Genomic DNA, 18,120 nt, shown 5'->3' with positions numbered 1-18,120 from the left:
AAATTGATCAAAGCTCGAAACTATGGGAGGTTATGCAAGGGATTCGTAACAGTCACGGTGCAGTCTCAAAATATCAGAAGAAGAAATTCACAGAAATATGTAGCCGAAGTAAATAAGTTAATGGGTCTCATTATAACCAGGTAGCTGCATATCTGGCAGGCGTTTAAAAACAAGCAGTTTTTAAATTCATTAGTTCTGTGTCCGTACTTCGCTACGGTGAGGGTTATTTCTTTCTTTCTTTCTTTCTTTCTTTCTTTCTTTCTTAATCTCTTACCCTCCAGGGTTGGTTTTTCCTCGGACTCAGCGAGGGATCCTGCCTCTACCGCCTCAAAGACAGTGTCCTGGAACGTGAGACATTGGGTCGGGAAATACAACTGGGGAGAAAGACCAGTACCTCGCCCAGGCGGCCTCACCTGCTATGCTGAACAGGGGCTTTGTATGGGGATGGGAAGATTGGAAGGGATAGACAAGGAAGAGGGAAGGAAGCGACCGTGGCCTTGAGTTAGGTACCATCCCGACATTTGCCTGGAGGAGAAGTGGGAAACCACGGAAAACCACTTCCAGGTTGGCTGAGGTGGGAATCGAAGCCAGCTCTACTCATTTGACCTCCTGAGGCTGAGCGGACCCCGTTGCAACCTTCGAAACACTTTTCAAATATCGTGGCAGAGCCTGGAATCGAACCCGGGCCCCCGGGCAGCTAATCACACTAACCACTACACAACAAAGGCGGACATCTTTTATTTCTATTCATTTTATTTGGAAGAATTTTTCGGCTACTTCGTCGACCAGTGGCTGAACTTGAGTTATGGAATTGTCATGGGAAAAGACACCAAATAAACAAATCCCTTGAGGAGTGGAATTCTATGTTCCAAAGAGTGATAAAACCGGGTGAGTTGTCCGTGCGGTTAAGGGCGCGTAGCTGTGAGCTTGCATCCGGGAGATAGTGTGTTTGTGCCCCACTGTCGGCAGCCCTGAAGATGGCTGTACCTTAATTAAGGCCACGGCCGATTCCTTCCTACTCCTAGTTCTTTCCTGTCCCATCGTCGCCATAAGACCTATCTGTGTCGGTGCGACGCAAAGCAAGTGGTAAAGAAAAGACAAAAAATGTTATCCTCGCTTCAAAGAGTTGGAATCTAGTTTGAAAAAACTTGAAACATCTGATTTTTAAATAGCCAGCACGGATATCAATTTTTTAAAATTTCATTCCCACCCTGAAGGGGTGGGGCGGGCCACCTTGAGGGTTACGCCCTCTCTCTGGCCAAGAGATGCGAGCGAGTCGAGGAGACGTGATGGATATCAATCTCGAAGGTACGAAGAGAAGAAATAACTATCCCATTTTAGACGAAAGAACTAAAATGTTTACAGCTAAATATGACGAAAATGAAGAGACATAGACATATTTTTGAGAAAAAAAATCTCCTACGTGATCAAAATGGCCTGAAACCTGCACAAACGTTCGGAAGAAATTATAAATATTTTCATAGTGAAATTTGTAAATAATCAACATGGTACATATATGACAAAGCAATAGCTGCATTTAAAAATGGGACCAGGCCCAAATTTGCGCGGGTTCACGGCGTGGGTTTACTAACACCCTGTGCAAGGCTATACGGCAGGCTCACCTCAAGATTGTCCGGCTCCATGGCTAAATGGTTAGCGTACTGGCCTTTGGCAACAGGGGTCCCGGGTTCGATTCCCGGCAGGGTCAGGAATTTTAACCATAATTGGTTAATTTCTCTGGCACGGGGGCTGGGTGTTCGTGTCGTCTTCATCATCATTTCATCCTCATCACGACGCGCAGGTCGCCTACGGGAGTCAAATATAAAGACCTGCATGTGGCGAGCCGAACTTGTCGTCGGACACTCCCGGCACTAAAAGCCATACGCCATTTCATTACCTCAAGGTTAAGATACCATTTTTAGAAGGAGGCGTGGCGTCCGGCTGATGCTAACATCGAAACTTTTCGCACATTTTCGTATTACTTTGAGTTCATTATAGTAGTTCTGTGTACATATAAGGTGTTTTAAAACAGAACCATCATTGGAAACTCGGATATTTTGAGACGATACGGTCGTCACATACGTATCTACGGAAACATTCCTGCGTGATATTCATTTTTTTGTTATTGTTTTTACATCCCACTAACTACTTTAACGATTTTTGGAGACGCCGAAGTGACGGAATTTTTACCTTCAGGAGCGTTTTACTTGCAAATCTACTGACAAAAGGCTGGCGTGTTTGAACTCCTTCAGATACCACCGGACTCAGCCAGGGTCGAACCGGCCAACTTGGAGTAAGAAGGCCAGCGCCCGACCATCTGAGTTACTCAGCGTGGCTATTCTGTAACAAATAATGCTTCTGCCTGTATGAATACTCGAAAGTCATAACCAAGAGATGTGACAAGAAAGTAGGTGATATGATTATCAGTCATTTGTAGTGAAATGGAAATGCGAACGGCAGTAGGCCAGTCACACTGTTCGCCTATTGGTTCTCTCCTAGTGGTCACAATGCCCATCCTCCGAGGGTTGACCTTAATTCTTCAGCCTGACCTTATTCCCTGCAGCCAATATAAGACGTGCGGATCCACATGACTGGGTAGTCTCTGTGCACCTGACAGTGAGTTGACTCGCTTATTTCTCTATTCATCATGGTGAACCATTTAGTGCTGGCGGTGCTCGTAGTGTTTATTTTATCATCCGCTAGAGGTCTCTACGTTAATAACAGTAGTGGACTGGACAGCGATTTCAACAATGACAGTTTATACAGGAACTTCTCGTCAGGGGATATGTACTTAGACGAGGCTTACGACACTTGTTTACAATACCGCACTAGTTTAAAATGTGCCAAGTATAAGGCACTCAAATATCTGTACGACATTACATCGCCATACCAAGGACATAACGACGCTATTGTGCTAGGGAATGCTGTGAAGCTCGTTACTATTCCTCGCAAGCCTTCTGAACCATCTTCTCCACTATTCCCTGACTCACAGCCCAGAAGTACGGATTCTGAGCTGGACAAGGTGTTCGGATTCGCACTGCGGCGCATGGAGAGATTCATCATGGCCAGAGCTGTGTCCGTGGACTTGCCCGTTGCGACGCCTGGAGCCAGGGGACTGGATGAGGATGCCCCACGTCTCGTGGATGAGAATCAGCAGCTAGAAGAAGGTAAGGCTGTTTAGTATATTACAGATAAACACGTCTAGTGTCACCAACTATTTACAGTTACTCAGTACTAATAAAGAGAGCAGGGGTGACCAAATCTAACTGCGGCTGCAAACGTGCATTTTATGTGCATACTAGCAAGATACCCGTGCTTTGCTACCGTTTTAAGCTGAAAGTTATGAAATTAAATGTCGTATGGCTTTTAGTGCCGGGATATCCCAGGACGGGTTCGGCTCGCCAGGTGCAGGTCTTTCTATTTGACACCCGTAGGTGACCTGCGCGTCGTGATGAGGATGAAATGATGATGAAGACAACACATACACCCAGTCCCCGTGCCATTGGAATTAACCAATTAAGGTTAAAATCCCCGACGCGGCCGGGAATCGAACCCGGGACCCTCTGAACTGAAGGCCAGTACGCTGACCGTTTAGCCAACGAGTCGGACAGCTGAAAGGTATCATTGAAGGTTTCAAACTTTGGCAATTCCGCTGTCGGCCGAGCCCGTAAAATACACCCTCAGTTCGTACGTCAAACGTTTTGGAGGAATTATTATTTATTTTCGGATCTAAAAGTTTCTTAATATCAATATCATTTTAAGCATGTGAATCTCTTACATAGACAATTAGTTATTAACAAGAATATAAGAGGTTATGTGAATATCAGTATATTGGAAGACACATCTAATAGTTATCACTATATCGGATCGATTAAAATATAAAAAATAATAATTACTTTTCAACATAAATATAATATACAAATTACGTGTTTTACATACAGTTCTCGAGGCCTAGGGAGTCTTCGTTGTCACGTCCTTCGTTACCCTTGTGTTTCGAATTCGAACCTATCTTATTTAATACCTAGGGCGCAGAAGCGACCAATCTGAGAAATTTTGACTTGTCCGTCGAAAAATATGTTTTAAAAATATTTCTTAATTAACATTTAGGACATAGAGGACCAACCTCCAAATAAATGTTTAAGTTGGTACGTGAAATAGTTTCGGTAGAAGGAATATTGTGATGTTTAGAGTCAGCTCCATGTAAACCCTTCAGAGGAGAAATATTTTCATCAGTATTCACCCCGAATCCAAACCCTTTAGGGGGGTATTGATTTAACACTACTTCTTGCTTAAAATCCTATACATAGAGGAGCGACCATCATGTGCAATTTCAACCTCGTATGTGTAACGCTTTCAGAGAAATTAATAGTTTCGTCATCAGGCTACACCCCCGGTCAGGACATTGCAGAGGTGTATTGTTTTAATACCACTTCTCATGTAAATTCTAAGACTTCACCACGTGAAGTTTCACTATCGTGTGTACAACGGTTTCAGAGATATTTATATTTTGTCATCAAGCCCTACCCCTCAGTCAAAACAAGCATGTAAAATTTGAACCACCTGGCTGTGAGCTTGCATCCGGGAGATAGTAGATTCGAATCTCACTACAGGCAGCCCTGAAGATGGTTTTCCGTGGTTCCCCCCAGGCAAATGCTGGGGCTGTACCTTAATTAAGGCCGCGGTGGTTTCCTTCCAACTCCTAGGCCTTCCCTGTCCCATCGCCGCCATAAGACCTATCTGTGTCGGTGCGAAGTAAAGCCCTAGCAAAAAATAATAATAATTGAACCTCGCATGTCAAGTTGTTTAACAGAAATACATATTTTTGTGGGAAATGAAAGTACCTAATATGTTGCTGGTCGTAATTATCTTTAGTTAATATCAATATGATTTTAAGCATGTGAATCTCTTACAGAGACAATTTGTTATTAACAAGAATATAGGCCTTAAGAGGTTTTGTGAATATCAGTATATTGGAAGAAACATCTAATAGTTATCACTGTATCGAATCGATTAAAATATGAAATTAATAATTAATTTTCAGCATAAATATAATATACAAGTTACGTGTTTTACAGTTTTCGAGGCCTAGGGAGTCTTTCGTTGTCACGCCCTTAGTGGCCCTTGTGTTTCTTTGGCCGATATCTTCATTTTACGAATAGAGGATAGAGGATGGTTGTCCAATTGAACTTAAAACAATAATCACCACCATCAAATCCTGTACATTGAATTCGGTTACGTTCGTTCTTTCTTCTTTCTTAATCCGTTTACTCTCCTGGGTTGACTTTTCCCTCGAACTCGGCGAGGGATCCCACTTCTACCGCCTCATGGGCGGTGTACTGGAGAGTGAGACTTTGGGTCTCTCGATAAATCTGGGGAGGAGGGCCAGTACCTCACCTGCTATGTTGAACAGAGGCCTTGTGGGGGATGGGAAAATTGGAAGAAATAGGCAAGGAAGAGGGAAGGAAGCAGCCGTGGCCTTAAGTTAGGTACCATCCCTGCATTTGCCTGGAGGAGAAATGGAAAACCACGGAAAACCACTTCGAGGATGGCTGAGGAGGGAATCGAACATCCCATCCCCCTCTACTCAGTTGACCTCCCGAGGCTGAGTGGACCCCATTCCAGCCCTCGTACCACTTTTTAAATTTCGTGGCAGAGCCGGGAATCGAACTCGGGTCTCCTGGGGTGGCAGCTAATCACACTAAGTCAGGTATATCTAAATGGGTAAAGGTTGCATGAGGTTGGATTATTGGATGATTTTATGACTAACATGAGGGTAGGTGAAGATAAAATTACCTGCCAGAGGATAGCAAGTACAAGGTACCAAACATGAAGTAGTGCGCAGATATGAGTTAAACACTCAGGTATTTTACGTTGTTCAATGAGTAACTTAAATGTTGAACGTGTGAAAGGAGGAAATAAGTGAACAATACAAATTAAAACGAGTAGGTGTATGAGAGGCAAGTTCTACCATTTCTACACTCTTGTGGGGTCGTGGATGTGAATTGTGCCGAACATGTGCAATTGCTGGGACTGTGCCTTAATTAAGGCCACGTACGCTTCCTTCCCATTCTTGGTACTTTTCTATCCCATCGTCGCCGTAAGACTATCTGTGTCGATGCGACGTGAAGCAAATTGAACTTCTTACCGATTTTGCGAGAGTGGAACCCTCTATCTTCCAATCTTCGAATGGCCTTTCTTCTTGTAGAAGCAGAAGACTTTACAGAAAGACCATTGCACAGTGTTTCCATGTTTAGAAAGACAGGACTCAAGAATTTCGGAATATTAGTCAAAATTTCCGTAAGATGTTTAGAATCATGCCAATCTGTATTATTTTAATGAATAAATTATCACACAATTAACATTGAACGAGTAACTTTTATCGGAGGACATCTCTCCTTCTGATGATGAAAATTGAAATCAACAGCCTCTTTCCAGTCATTCGACCGGTTCAAAAATGTAATGAATTAAGCCCCCATCTAGCGGCGAGGATAGAAATTGTGCCGGCTGCCGAAGCATGTCGCACTCCTCTGCGGCAATGATTAATGACTGACGGATGAAATGATATTGGAGAGTGTTGCTGGAATGAAAAATGACAGGAACAACCGGAGTACCTGCAGAAAAACCTGTCCCGCCTCCGCGTTGTCCAGCACAAATCTCACATGGCGTGACCGGGATTTGAACCACGGAACCCAGTGGTGAGGGGCCGCCTGAGCCATGGAGGCTCATATTCTGATGATGATGATGATGATGATGATGATGTTTAAACGGACTTTATATATAGATCATCGATCCCCTCCCCCTTTTATTTTCCTTTGTCCTCTTAGATGTAGTTCATCGTCAGACGTAGAGACATAGTGCCAATTTCGAAATCCTAGTAGGATTTTGATCTTCGATTGCCCATGGGAATTATGTGATAGGACATGTAATGATATCCCAGGTCAGTCAGCTTTCATTTAAGAGTGCTTATACGCTAGAGGCCCGGAGCACTGGCACATTAACTAACTCATTTTCAGCCTAAAATATCAGCATTGCTTCCCAAATTCTGTTAAATCTGATAGCAGTTGAGGGGAAGTTAAAGAAATATCGGTAATACTGTATTGATATGCAGCCTTGTAAAAGAGTTCTGCCGAGTAGCTTGTTTCTATAAAGTGAGGGAGGAAAAATCTAAAGATTTCCATTTATAATTTTACATTTTCTGTGATATTTTTCAAAACTGGAAGATCTTCCGATATTTTGGAGGATCCTGGAACGCACCTGTTGCAGCACTTGCAAGTCAGACCCTGCGACCAGTGTGGGCGGCTTCTGCCGTGTATAGGATACTGCGTGTTAGTGAGGTAAAATATAGAGTTGTGTGTCGTATTTGAGTAGTAGGTGTGGTAGAGACGGCACAAATACTCAGGCCAAGACACTAATACTCGGCCATGGGGTTGGACACCCAGGCTTCATGTCTACACATATTTTGTAATAATAATTATATTAATTTTTACGTCCCACTTGAATGTATTCGGAGACGCCGAGGCGCCTGAATTTGCCCTGCAGTCATTCTTTTACGTACCAGTAAATCTACCGACACGAGACTGATGTATTCGAGCACCTTCAAATACCACCGAACTGAGCCACGATCGAACCTGCCAAGTTGGGCTCAACCCCACATACATATTTATTTTAAAATCAAGTTCCCGATAGATGTCTGTGTTTTTGCTGATTTTCCTGGAGAGCCACAGAAATAATTTTCATGCGGTTTTCACCATTGTATAAAGCACGTATCGAGGAAGGTTTAGGTTGTGAAATATTAAACGAAAATCGAGCAGTGGTGATTTTAGTAAATCAAAGAAAATGCTGCCGTCCGAATGCTTTCTTGCCTTATAAATTACTAGCTGAACCGTCAACGCTAGATGTGTGTGGAAGAACTGTTGAGCTTACAAAGCTATACGGCCTACTTATCTCTGTAGGATAGTATTTTTATGGCATAGTTTGTAGAAACAAAAACAACCTTAAAATTAGATAGTCCGCCTATGTGGTGTAGTGGTTGCTGTGATTAGCTGCCACCCTCGGAGATCCGGGTTCGATTCCAGGCTCTGCCATGAAATGTGAAAATTGGTACGAGGGCTGGTACGGGGTCCATTCAGCCTCGGGAGTCAACTGAGTGGAGAGGGTATTTTTCCGTGGTTTCCCACTTCTCATCCAGGCAAATGCCAGGGTGGTACGTAACTTAAGGGCCGCGGCCGCTTCTTTCCCTCTTTCATGTCTATCCCTTCCAATTTTCCCATCCCCTAACAAGACCCCTGTTAAACATAGCAGGTGAGGATGCCTGGGCGATGTACTGGTCCTCCACACCAGTTGTATCCCCGGACCAAAGTCTGACGCTCCAGGACACTGCCCTTGAGGTGGTAGAAGTGGAATCCCTCTCTGAGTCCGAGGGAAAAACCAACCGTGAACAGTAAACGGATTAAGAATGTAAAAAATAAAGAAAGAAAAATAGATAGAAAGAATGATAACGCCTTTATTCGTGGTGAAATTAAGGCTCAGAGCCCTTTCTTACACTCAAGCACAACATTAAAATTGTACAATTTTACCAAAAAATTGCAAAATTTACCGCTTACAATGAGAACATTAAATATTATTAGAGTACTAACAGCAAGCATGGAGGTGAGGATTAGGGCCCGACTTAGGATGATTTTTGATGCTGAATACGCCACACACACACAGTTCCCCCAGCCACTGGAATTAACCAATTAACGTTAAAATCGTCCGCCTCTGTGGTATAGTGGTTAGTGTGATTAGGTGCCACCCCCGGAGGCTCGGGTTCGATTCCCGGCTCTGCCACGAAATTTGAAAAGTAGTACAAAGGCTGAAACGGGATCCACTCAGCCTTGGGAGGTCAAATGAGTAGAGGTGGGTTCGATTCCCATTTCAGCCATCCTCGAAGTGGTTTCCCGTAGTTCCCCACTTCTTCAGGTAAATGCCGGAATGGTACCTAACTTAAGGCTACGGCCGCTTCTTTCCCTCTTCCTTGTCTATCCCTTCCAATCTTCCCATCCCTCACCAAGGCCCCTGTTCAGCATAGCAGGTGAGGCCGCCTGGGCGAGGTACTGGTCATTCTCCCCAGTTGTATCCCCGACCCAATGTCTCACGCTACAGGACACTGCCCTTGTGGCGGTAGAGGTGGGATCCCTCGCTGAGTCCGAGGGAAAAAGCAACCCTGGAGGTTAAACGGATTAAGGAAGGAAGAAACATTAAAATCCCCGAACCGGCCGGGAATCGAACCCGGTATCCTCTGGACCAAAGGCCAGCATGCTAACCATTTAGTCATGGAGCCGGACGTATCCGCAATGGAGGTGAGCTGCTGTACAATTTTAACCATATATCAATCCTCCTGTCAATGTCTGACAGTACCGGGAATAGAATCCGAACCCCTGAGGACGGCAACTAATAGCACTAACCGTTACGCTGCGGACCCGGGCTGAGACTCATAATAATGATCCGCAAAACAATTTCATATCCGCCTGTATTCTACCGGCGACTGGCTACACGCACTCAGTTCTCCTCGTTCAAAGACGTTGGTGTATTGTGAGAGAAGATAAAAATGTGCACGTATGTGCCAGATGAGTGGAGCTGAGGCTAGTCTTGCGTGAAATTATTGCGGCAAGAAGCAAAACACATCCACAGCCGCGTATTGCATCGGCTGTATCCGCTATTGCGTGTCTAGGAACATTTAATATTTATAGATCTAACTTATACGCTAATCAGGCTGGCACGCATACTGTGCTCATAACCCGTGGTTCCAAGTCGTGCTCTGCTAGGGAACGTTTTCATTTCATACATAAAATAAGTGAGATTTAAATATTGAAACGCGGGCCCGCTCTCTAACTCTCACAATCTTCCACTTTGTTGCAACTTATGTATTGAAAAGGTGGATTCTATTATATAAAATTACTTTTGTGATCAAGGAAATATGTGTTCATTTACAAGGGACAACAAAAATATTACGCAGGAGTGGGTAATATTCTGGGCTCCGGCAGTAAATGGACAGTGATAAAATATTTCCTTCAACGGTCCAGCGCATTCCCTGTGGTTTCTTTTTCAAGGAACATAATTGTGACATTAAAATGTAGCTGCAGGATAAAACATTTGCTTTGTAAAATTCGATTATCTTTACAAAAATAAATGTCTTCCAACTCCTTTTTCACAGCCCAGTACTTCTTTTGCAGCAGACGGCTTTGCTGTAGAACGTGTTGCACCCCTTGCAATTCTTCTTCTTCTTCCTCCTCCTCCTGGATCTGGTTCTGTTTTACGGCTGGATGCTCTTCTTGTCACCAACCCATAATGGTGGTATGAATGCATTATTGCGTGTTTCCCTAGTGGTTGGTATCAGGGGCGAATTTGGCTACTTGTCCCGCATCCCTAGGCAAAGAAAAATATTTACGCTCCTTATTTCGACATGGGTGGCCTATGTGGTGTAGTGGTTACCTCCAGAGGCCCGGGTTCGATTCCCGGCTCTGCCACGAAATTTAAAAAGTCGTACGGGGATGGATCGGGGTCAACTCAGCCTCGGAAGGTCAACTGAGAAGATGGGGTTCGATTCCCGCCTCAGCCATTCTCGAAGTGGTTTTCAGTGGTTTCCTATTTCTTCTCCAGGCAGATGCCGGGATGGAACCTAACTTAAGGCCACGGCAGCTCCCTTTCCCGTTCCTCGTCCATTCCTTCCGATCTTTCCATCCCCCCATCCCCCGCAAGGACCTTGCTCAGCATAGCAGGTGCAGCCGGCTGGACGAGGTAGTGGTCCTCCTTCCCAGTTGTACTGTATCTTCCCGACCCAAAGTGCCATGCTCCAGGACACTGACCTTGAGGTAGTAGAGGTGGGATCCCTCGCTAAGTCCGAGGGAAAAACCAACCATGTAGGGTAAATGGGTTAAGAAAGAAAGATGATGTTCCGTGGAGTAGCTTACATCTGCATGTAGCTGAATAATAATAATAATAATAATAATAATAATAATAATAATAATAATAATAATAATAATAATAATAATAATAATAATACATGAATATTGAATTCACCAAAATCAAGGCTTTCTTTGTTGCAAATTCGTTGATCACATCTTCATAATCGCGTTGCTGTGTTTGCTGTGTTGTGTCAGACTTCATGAAGAGAATAGACAGCAAGACTGTTGGCTCGATCATATGACACGAGTGATGTAAACAATTCTCAATTCTTTTGAGAAGCGAGAAAGAGCATTTGGACACACAATTCGTTGCAGTAGTCGACAGAAAAACGTGCCAGCCCCACGGTTTAGGGGTAGCGTGACTGTGTCTTGCCCGGAGGCCTCGGGTACGATTCCCGGCCAGGTCAGGGAATTTTTCTTTTATCTGAGGGCTGGTTCGAGGTTTGAGGCTCTTGCGCCATGGGGAGGGGAGGAAAAGTATCCTTAATGCATGTCTAAATGAGGAAACAATTCTTGAATATGGTTTTCAAGCACAAGCGTTAAAGGACGAGGTTCTTATTTCTTGTCTTTTTTCTGTTGCCGGAGCGTTTATTCAGTTTAAGCCGAATGTTGGCGACATTATCCATATCCATTTCATTGAGAGTTAAGTAATTGCGTGTTCTCTTTTTTTTAAAGAGTTGTGGATGAAATGTTAAAAATTAAAGTAAAAAATAAACAATAACAGCTTAAAAAGCACCCTAGGCAGCTGCCTAGGTCTAAATACGCCTCTAGTTGGTAGTGTGGTGTGTTATATGTAAATGAAGAGCTGTATGTTAAGACGATTACAAATACCCAGTCCCCGAGCCAGAGAAATTGATTATATGCAGTTAAAATCCATGGCTCGGATGGGTATTGATTACAGGACCTTCTAAACCGAACGCCACTGCTCAGACCATTCAGCCGAGGAGCAAGTCGCTGTTAGTCACTAAACCCCAAGGGCTTTGGCCTACCAAGTGACCACTGCTCACCCCGAAGGCCTGCATATTGCGAGGTAAGGCGTGATCAGCGCGACGTATCCTCTCGACCATTATTCTTGGCTTTCTAGACCATCAGATGGCATCTCAGTTGTTCTCGCCTAAGCTGAGTTGCTTGTCACTAAAGAAAGGAAATTATCAGTCTGAAGTTTTAGGAGATCATACTTAACTAAACATTGAGCGAGATGGCTACGCGGTGTATGTCACAAAGCTGTGAGTTCAAACCCCATTGTCCGTGGTCTTCAAATTCTGCGGTTTTCCATTTTAACATTAGACAGTTTAGACACAGGAAAGAAGCTAACTCTCTCATTATACCTGTAAAATATCTCGAAACAACTCTAATCTAAGATAATGAGAATGGAAAGAGACTATTTCGCTCATACCGGGCGAGTTGGTCGTGCGGTTAAGGACGCGAGCTGTGAGCTCGCATACGTGAGATAGTGGATTGAAGCCCCATTGTCGCCAGCCCTGAAGATGGTTTTCCGTGCTTTCCCATTTTCATACCAGGCAAATGCTACGGTTGTACCTTAATTAAGGCCTCGGCCGGTTCCTTACCATTCATAGGCCTTTCCTATCCCATCGTCGCCAAAAAACTATCTGTGTCGGTGCGACGTAAAACAAATTCTAGAAAGAAAAAAAGATTTCGTTCCTTTGTCCATTCATTGTATGACAGACTATTAAACCAGGGGATGCGGAGCGTGCGCTATAAAGCTTACAACTCCTGCTAGATTTTGTTAAACATTGTGCCCGCGCAGCTGTGAGCTTGCATCCGGGATATAGTGAATTCAAGCCCCATTGTCGGCAGCCATCAAGATGAATTTCCGTGCTTTCCCATTTTCACACAAGGCAAATGCTGGGGCTGCACCTTAATTAAGGCCACGGCCGCTTCCTTCCCACTCCTAGCCTTTTCCAATCCCATCGTCATAATAAGACCTATCTATGTCGCTGTGGCGTAAAACAAATAAATGGAAAAATGGAAACTATACGCCAGAATAGGAAGTGTGGATTCCTATGGCTGATTAAAAAAAACAATAGACTTGGGAGTTCTTTTTGATTAAATTTCTATTGTCAAGGACATTATTAAAATTCTTGAAAAAGGATGGGTCCACCTCTGTGGTGTAGTGGTTAGCGTGATTAGCTACCACCCCCGGAGGCCAGGTTCGATTCTCGGCACTGCCACGAAATTTGAAAAGTGGTACGAGGGCTAGAACGGGGTCCACTTAGCCTCGGAAGGTCAACTGAGTTGAGGGGGCGTTCGATTCCCACCTAAGCCATTCTCGAAGTGGTCTTTTGCGCTTTCGCATTTCTCCTCCAGGCAAATGTTGGGATGGTGTCTAACTTAAGGCCACGGTCGCTTCCTTCCCTCTTCCTTGTCTATCTCTTTTAATCTTCACCCCACCTCACAGGCCCCTGTTCGGTATAGCAAGTGAGGCCACCTGGGCGAGGTACTGGTCCTCCTCACTCATATCCCTCCGACCCAAAATCTCACGCTCAAGGCGTGGGTCGGGGGATACAACAGGGCAGGACGACCTAAACCTCCCCAAGGCGGCCTCACCTGCTGTGTTGAACAGGAGCCTTGTAGCGGGATGGGAAGATTTGAAGGGATAGACAAGGAAGCGGCTGTGGCCTTAAGTTAGGTACCACCCCGGAATTTGCCTGTAGGAGAACTGGGAAACCACGGAAAACGCCTTCAAAGATGGCTGAGGTGGGAGTCGAACCCCCTCTACTCAGTTGACCTCCCGAGGCTGAGTGGGTCCCGTTCCAGCCCTCGTACCACTTTTCAAATTTCGTGGCAGAGCCAGGAATCGAACTCGGGCCTCCGGGTGTGGCAGCTAAGTACACTAACCACTACAGCACAGAGGGGGATATTATTATTATTATTATTATTATTATTATTATTATTATTATTATTATTATTATTATTATTATTATTATTATTATTATTATTATTTAGTTCGAACTTAGTGAATAATCGCTGAAGTATTCCCTACCTAATTACACCATATTAATTCCAGCTTAGTAGTTATATTATAAATCTCGTAAATACTACATTGAGGGATTAAGTTATCGCAAGGCTTGCTTGGTGTTTTAAGGGGCCTAACATCGAAGGTCATCGGCCCGTTATCGCAAGGAAAGATAATTCTGGTCTTCCTCTTGACACGAAGGTGGATCCTCTAGCACTGAGGAACGTTTCCAAGCCGCTCCGGGAGTTATCATTCTCACAAGGAAGCAGCCAGTGTCTATAGTTCCTGCTTAAATCACAACAATGTTTTCTCCAATTCTTTAGAAAGTACCAGGAATGTATCGCAATACTTTTGTTATGGGGGTGGATATTTTTGCTCGACCAGTTGTAATATTACCTATATAACCCGTTGTGCATTGCCGAACAAACCCGGTCGCTGGATTATATGCATCTCGTCGTAGTCGGTACTGAACATGTATATATAGCTGACTGGCACAAAAAGTATGTACATTTTTTGTTGAACATTATCGTATATACTCTCTAAAAGTACACAGAGAGCGATGAAACTGAATACCATTTCCCAAACACATTTAAATATTCGCTGCAGCAGCAAAAGCTGAATAAATTAACAAAGCTTTTATGTAGCTATCTTCATTTCAGTAAAGGAAAGGCTTTGGAATTGATAACGTATGAATGAAAATATGTCGTAGTTCTCGAAATAGCTTATCCTTTCCTAATAAAGTACCAGGACAGTTGAACTGGTTGCATACTGGCAATATCATTTATATTAGTATATCATTTAGCCAAGATCCATACGTGGCGGAGAAAGTACGAGTACTCTGTAAGCTAATCATTAATGAATTGGACCTTACTGGGTCGGTAACAAATAAATAAATAATACAAAAGGTGGGTTAACACGTGAGAAGGCATAATTTACCAATATTTTCTGTCCTCTTCTGACCTGGCTAGTTCAGCGGCAAAGCCCGCGGAACATTCGTAATCTTGATCTCCAAAATACCGCTAAATAAAATCTTAAAGATGTAAGTAGGACAGGAATTGCATTTGTGTGAGTGAATGAGGATAAAAACTTACTTAAACCAAAAAATTAATAAAAAACATAAAAATTGGGTTAAAAATTATAACTTCCTTAATACGATACAGAAATATGTTACAACTGATCGTAGGTGGCCATCAAGTGGCAATCAAGTCAAAACCAATAGTGGAAACCGTGGGGCGTTACATAAACACTACACTGTATATTTTGATAAGTTTGAACAGATTCGACTATTCGTCGTAATTAAACGTCCTGGTACACGAGATAAGCAACAGAACACTTCGCATACAAAATAAAATTAAGATTAACATTATTCCCATAAATCCGGGATACAAAATCCACATGAATGCTTATATAGGACTTTCTGATACCACCAAAAGACACTGAAGCCAATATGAGCCCGAGCTCATAGTCAAGAACGTGATTAGAACTCGCAACCCCTAGAATGCATAAGTGCTTGCCATCTAACGTCATACAATAAAATGACAAACAACAATAAAGAGACACAATTAAACACGATTAAACAAGTCACAAATATACCACAGGATCTGAAATAAACACACACGGAAATACACTGGCCTTGCGGTCGAGGTGATATAATCGCCTCTCTGGGTCGTCTTACTGGGCGATGTTAATGACCTCTCTTTACTTGGGGGATCGGCAAGGTCGTCTCACTCTCTCTGTTTCAAACAAAAACATTACATCTGCAGATACATGGCCAAGCCACCCTCACATTTGGGTTTCATCACGTGGCAAACGGGCCTCCCTCCAACTAACATTCCAATATAGCTCTCTGCTGAGCGAAATTTCATCCCTTCCACTCGGGACAGACTGCGGGCGCTTATGACCTCTCAATAACACATAATAAAGAGCATATCTCTCTGTTTTTGAGTCACCTTTCTTCAGACTCGTAATTCACAGGCCTACCTGCTTGACCTAGCTTCAGGCCATCCAAATTATCCGGAATACACTCCGTACATCTCCTCTCTTCATGCAATAGACCCCGGTTCACGCCACGTGCATAACCATGTGAGAGCTTGAAAACTCTTTCTAATGCAACGTTGGGATACATTGTTCGCGGCTTCTTCTGCATACCTGTTAAACTCATGCTCATTTACATACCGCGCAATCCGTATTCTTTAGGTCGCCTGGTACTCCAGTAAGAGTCTCCCCACTCGACACTTGTAAGGCATCTCCGTCCTTTAAATTTTAAAGATCCTAGCCCCACAACTTCTATACATCACTTCCCAATAAGAATAACACTACATTACATGACTATATAACCAACCTAATTTAATCCTATCACCCTCATTACCATAAACAAATGACACAAAGCTAAAAGAACGCTGAATACACATGCATTAGTCTTAAGCATAATTATACGATCGCAATATGGGCTTAGTGAACGTTTATTTACAAAGAAAAAGTATGCGATGCTAAACTGTCCCTCTCTCATGCTAAAAATATCTGTTCAAACTTATCTGTTACATTGCGACCTCACGGCTCCTCCATGCCGGACTCTGGTATATTGGATTTAACCCAACATCTCGCTAACGACGTCCTGGGTAGCTGGTCTTCGACTCAGTTCCTTGGTGTGGTCCATCGCGATGCCGTCTGCTTGAATGATGAATTGTTGGAAGGTCTCGAGCTTAACAGCTCTTGTCACAGGCTCCCGTACCGCCAACAACTGCAGTTTATACACACAATTAAGATGCCTGTTTGCGCACTCCGGTCGCTCCTAGTTCAGCGTATCATGAGTTCGGATTTAAGCCACTACCTAACAAGTAGAAAGTACTGTATATGATAAACATTACAGCACGCTACCGCACACGAACCTCTAGATCAAAGTTTATTAATTTATAAATTCCTAAAATCGTGCACTGGCTACTTCTCCAGGCTACAACTAATAAGATTGACCGACACTAAATATTCTAATATAGATTCTTTGTGTGATTTCTACAAGTTCACGATGCAGCCTCCCTCACGTCCGACTTCCACAGCGAGAAAGAATGAAAGAATGCTATCTCCACTCAGTGCTCCCTCTTTACCAGTTCTGATAGAGACACCACATAAGGGAAAACCCAACAAACAAACGCTATTTCTTTGTGCAGATGAGAGCTTGGTTCCCACGCTCATCCCGCTCGAATCAAGTAAAGAAGGGCAATGACTATTAGCACATCAAACCAGTCCAGAGCACTCAGTACATTATAACAAAATTTTTGGTTGTTTTAGCTTCTTCGAATTCCGTCCACATGAGTAGTTATCGTCCTAATTTCATATCTTGCCAGGCCTGCTTTCTGCCACGTTTCTTCTTATCAGGGTGGTATATGTGAATCACCAAACAGCATTCGAGTCGTTCTATCCTTTACTCTGGCTTCGTTGCTCTCTCATCTTGCCACGCCCGATCTGGCTTGCTTTGCCCCCCTTCGCGCCTTTCCAATTTCGACTCCCGATACAGTGTTCCTGATGCGTTAAATGTTATTTCTATCACCATGAAGCGATATGGTTCATAATGCTAGTTAGCTTTACGTCCTGCTAACTACTTTTACGGTTTTCGGAGACGCCGAGGTGCCGAAATGTAGTCCCGCAGGAGTTATTTTACCGGCACGTGGCTGACGAATTTGAGCACCTTAAAATACCACCGGACTGAGATAAGGCCAGCGCCTCAACCCTCTGAGCCACTCAGCCCGGCGCTCTGTAACCTATCGTCTGCTATACTATCGGTGGTAACTGAGGTGTCCACATCTGTGGTGTAGTCGTTAACGTGATTAGTTGCCATCCCCCGAGGTCTGGGTTCGATTCCCGGCTCCGCCACGAAATTTGGAGAGTGGCATGAGGGCTGGAACGGGGTCCACTCAGCCTCGGGAGGTCAACTGAGTTGGGGTGGGGGCTGTTCGACTCCCACCTCAACCATCCTCGAAGTGGTTTCCCGCGATTTTCTACTTCCCTTCCAGGCAAATGCCGGGATGATACATAACTTAAACCCAAGGCCGCTTCCTTCCCTCTTCCTTGTCTATCCCTTCCGATCTTCTCATCCTGTCACGAGGGCCCGGTTCAGCATAGCAGGTGAGACCACCTGAGCGAGTTTTTGGTCCTTCTCCCCAGTCGTATCCCCCGACCAAAAGTCTCGAGCGCTCCAGGACAGTG

General features: G+C 44.0%; 1 protein-coding gene across 1 annotated transcript in view; it reads left to right on the top strand.

Annotated features, from left to right (window-relative positions):
* Nucleotides 1-2,647: 2,647 nt before the first annotated feature.
* LOC136877691 (uncharacterized) overlaps nucleotides 2,648-18,120 on the top strand; it is a 61,262-nt gene continuing 45,789 nt past the window's right edge. The window contains exon 1 of the mRNA XM_067151902.2: nucleotides 2,648-3,167. Within this exon, the coding sequence (XP_067008003.2) occupies nucleotides 2,648-3,167 (520 nt within the window). The remainder of the gene's footprint in view (nucleotides 3,168-18,120) is intronic.

Source organism: Anabrus simplex, chromosome 7, assembly GCF_040414725.1.
Source record: "Anabrus simplex isolate iqAnaSimp1 chromosome 7, ASM4041472v1, whole genome shotgun sequence".
Taxonomy (NCBI): Eukaryota; Metazoa; Arthropoda; class Insecta; order Orthoptera; family Tettigoniidae; genus Anabrus; species Anabrus simplex.
Note: the sequence above shows the minus strand (reverse complement) of the source record. Positions and strands in the feature narration are given on the sequence as shown.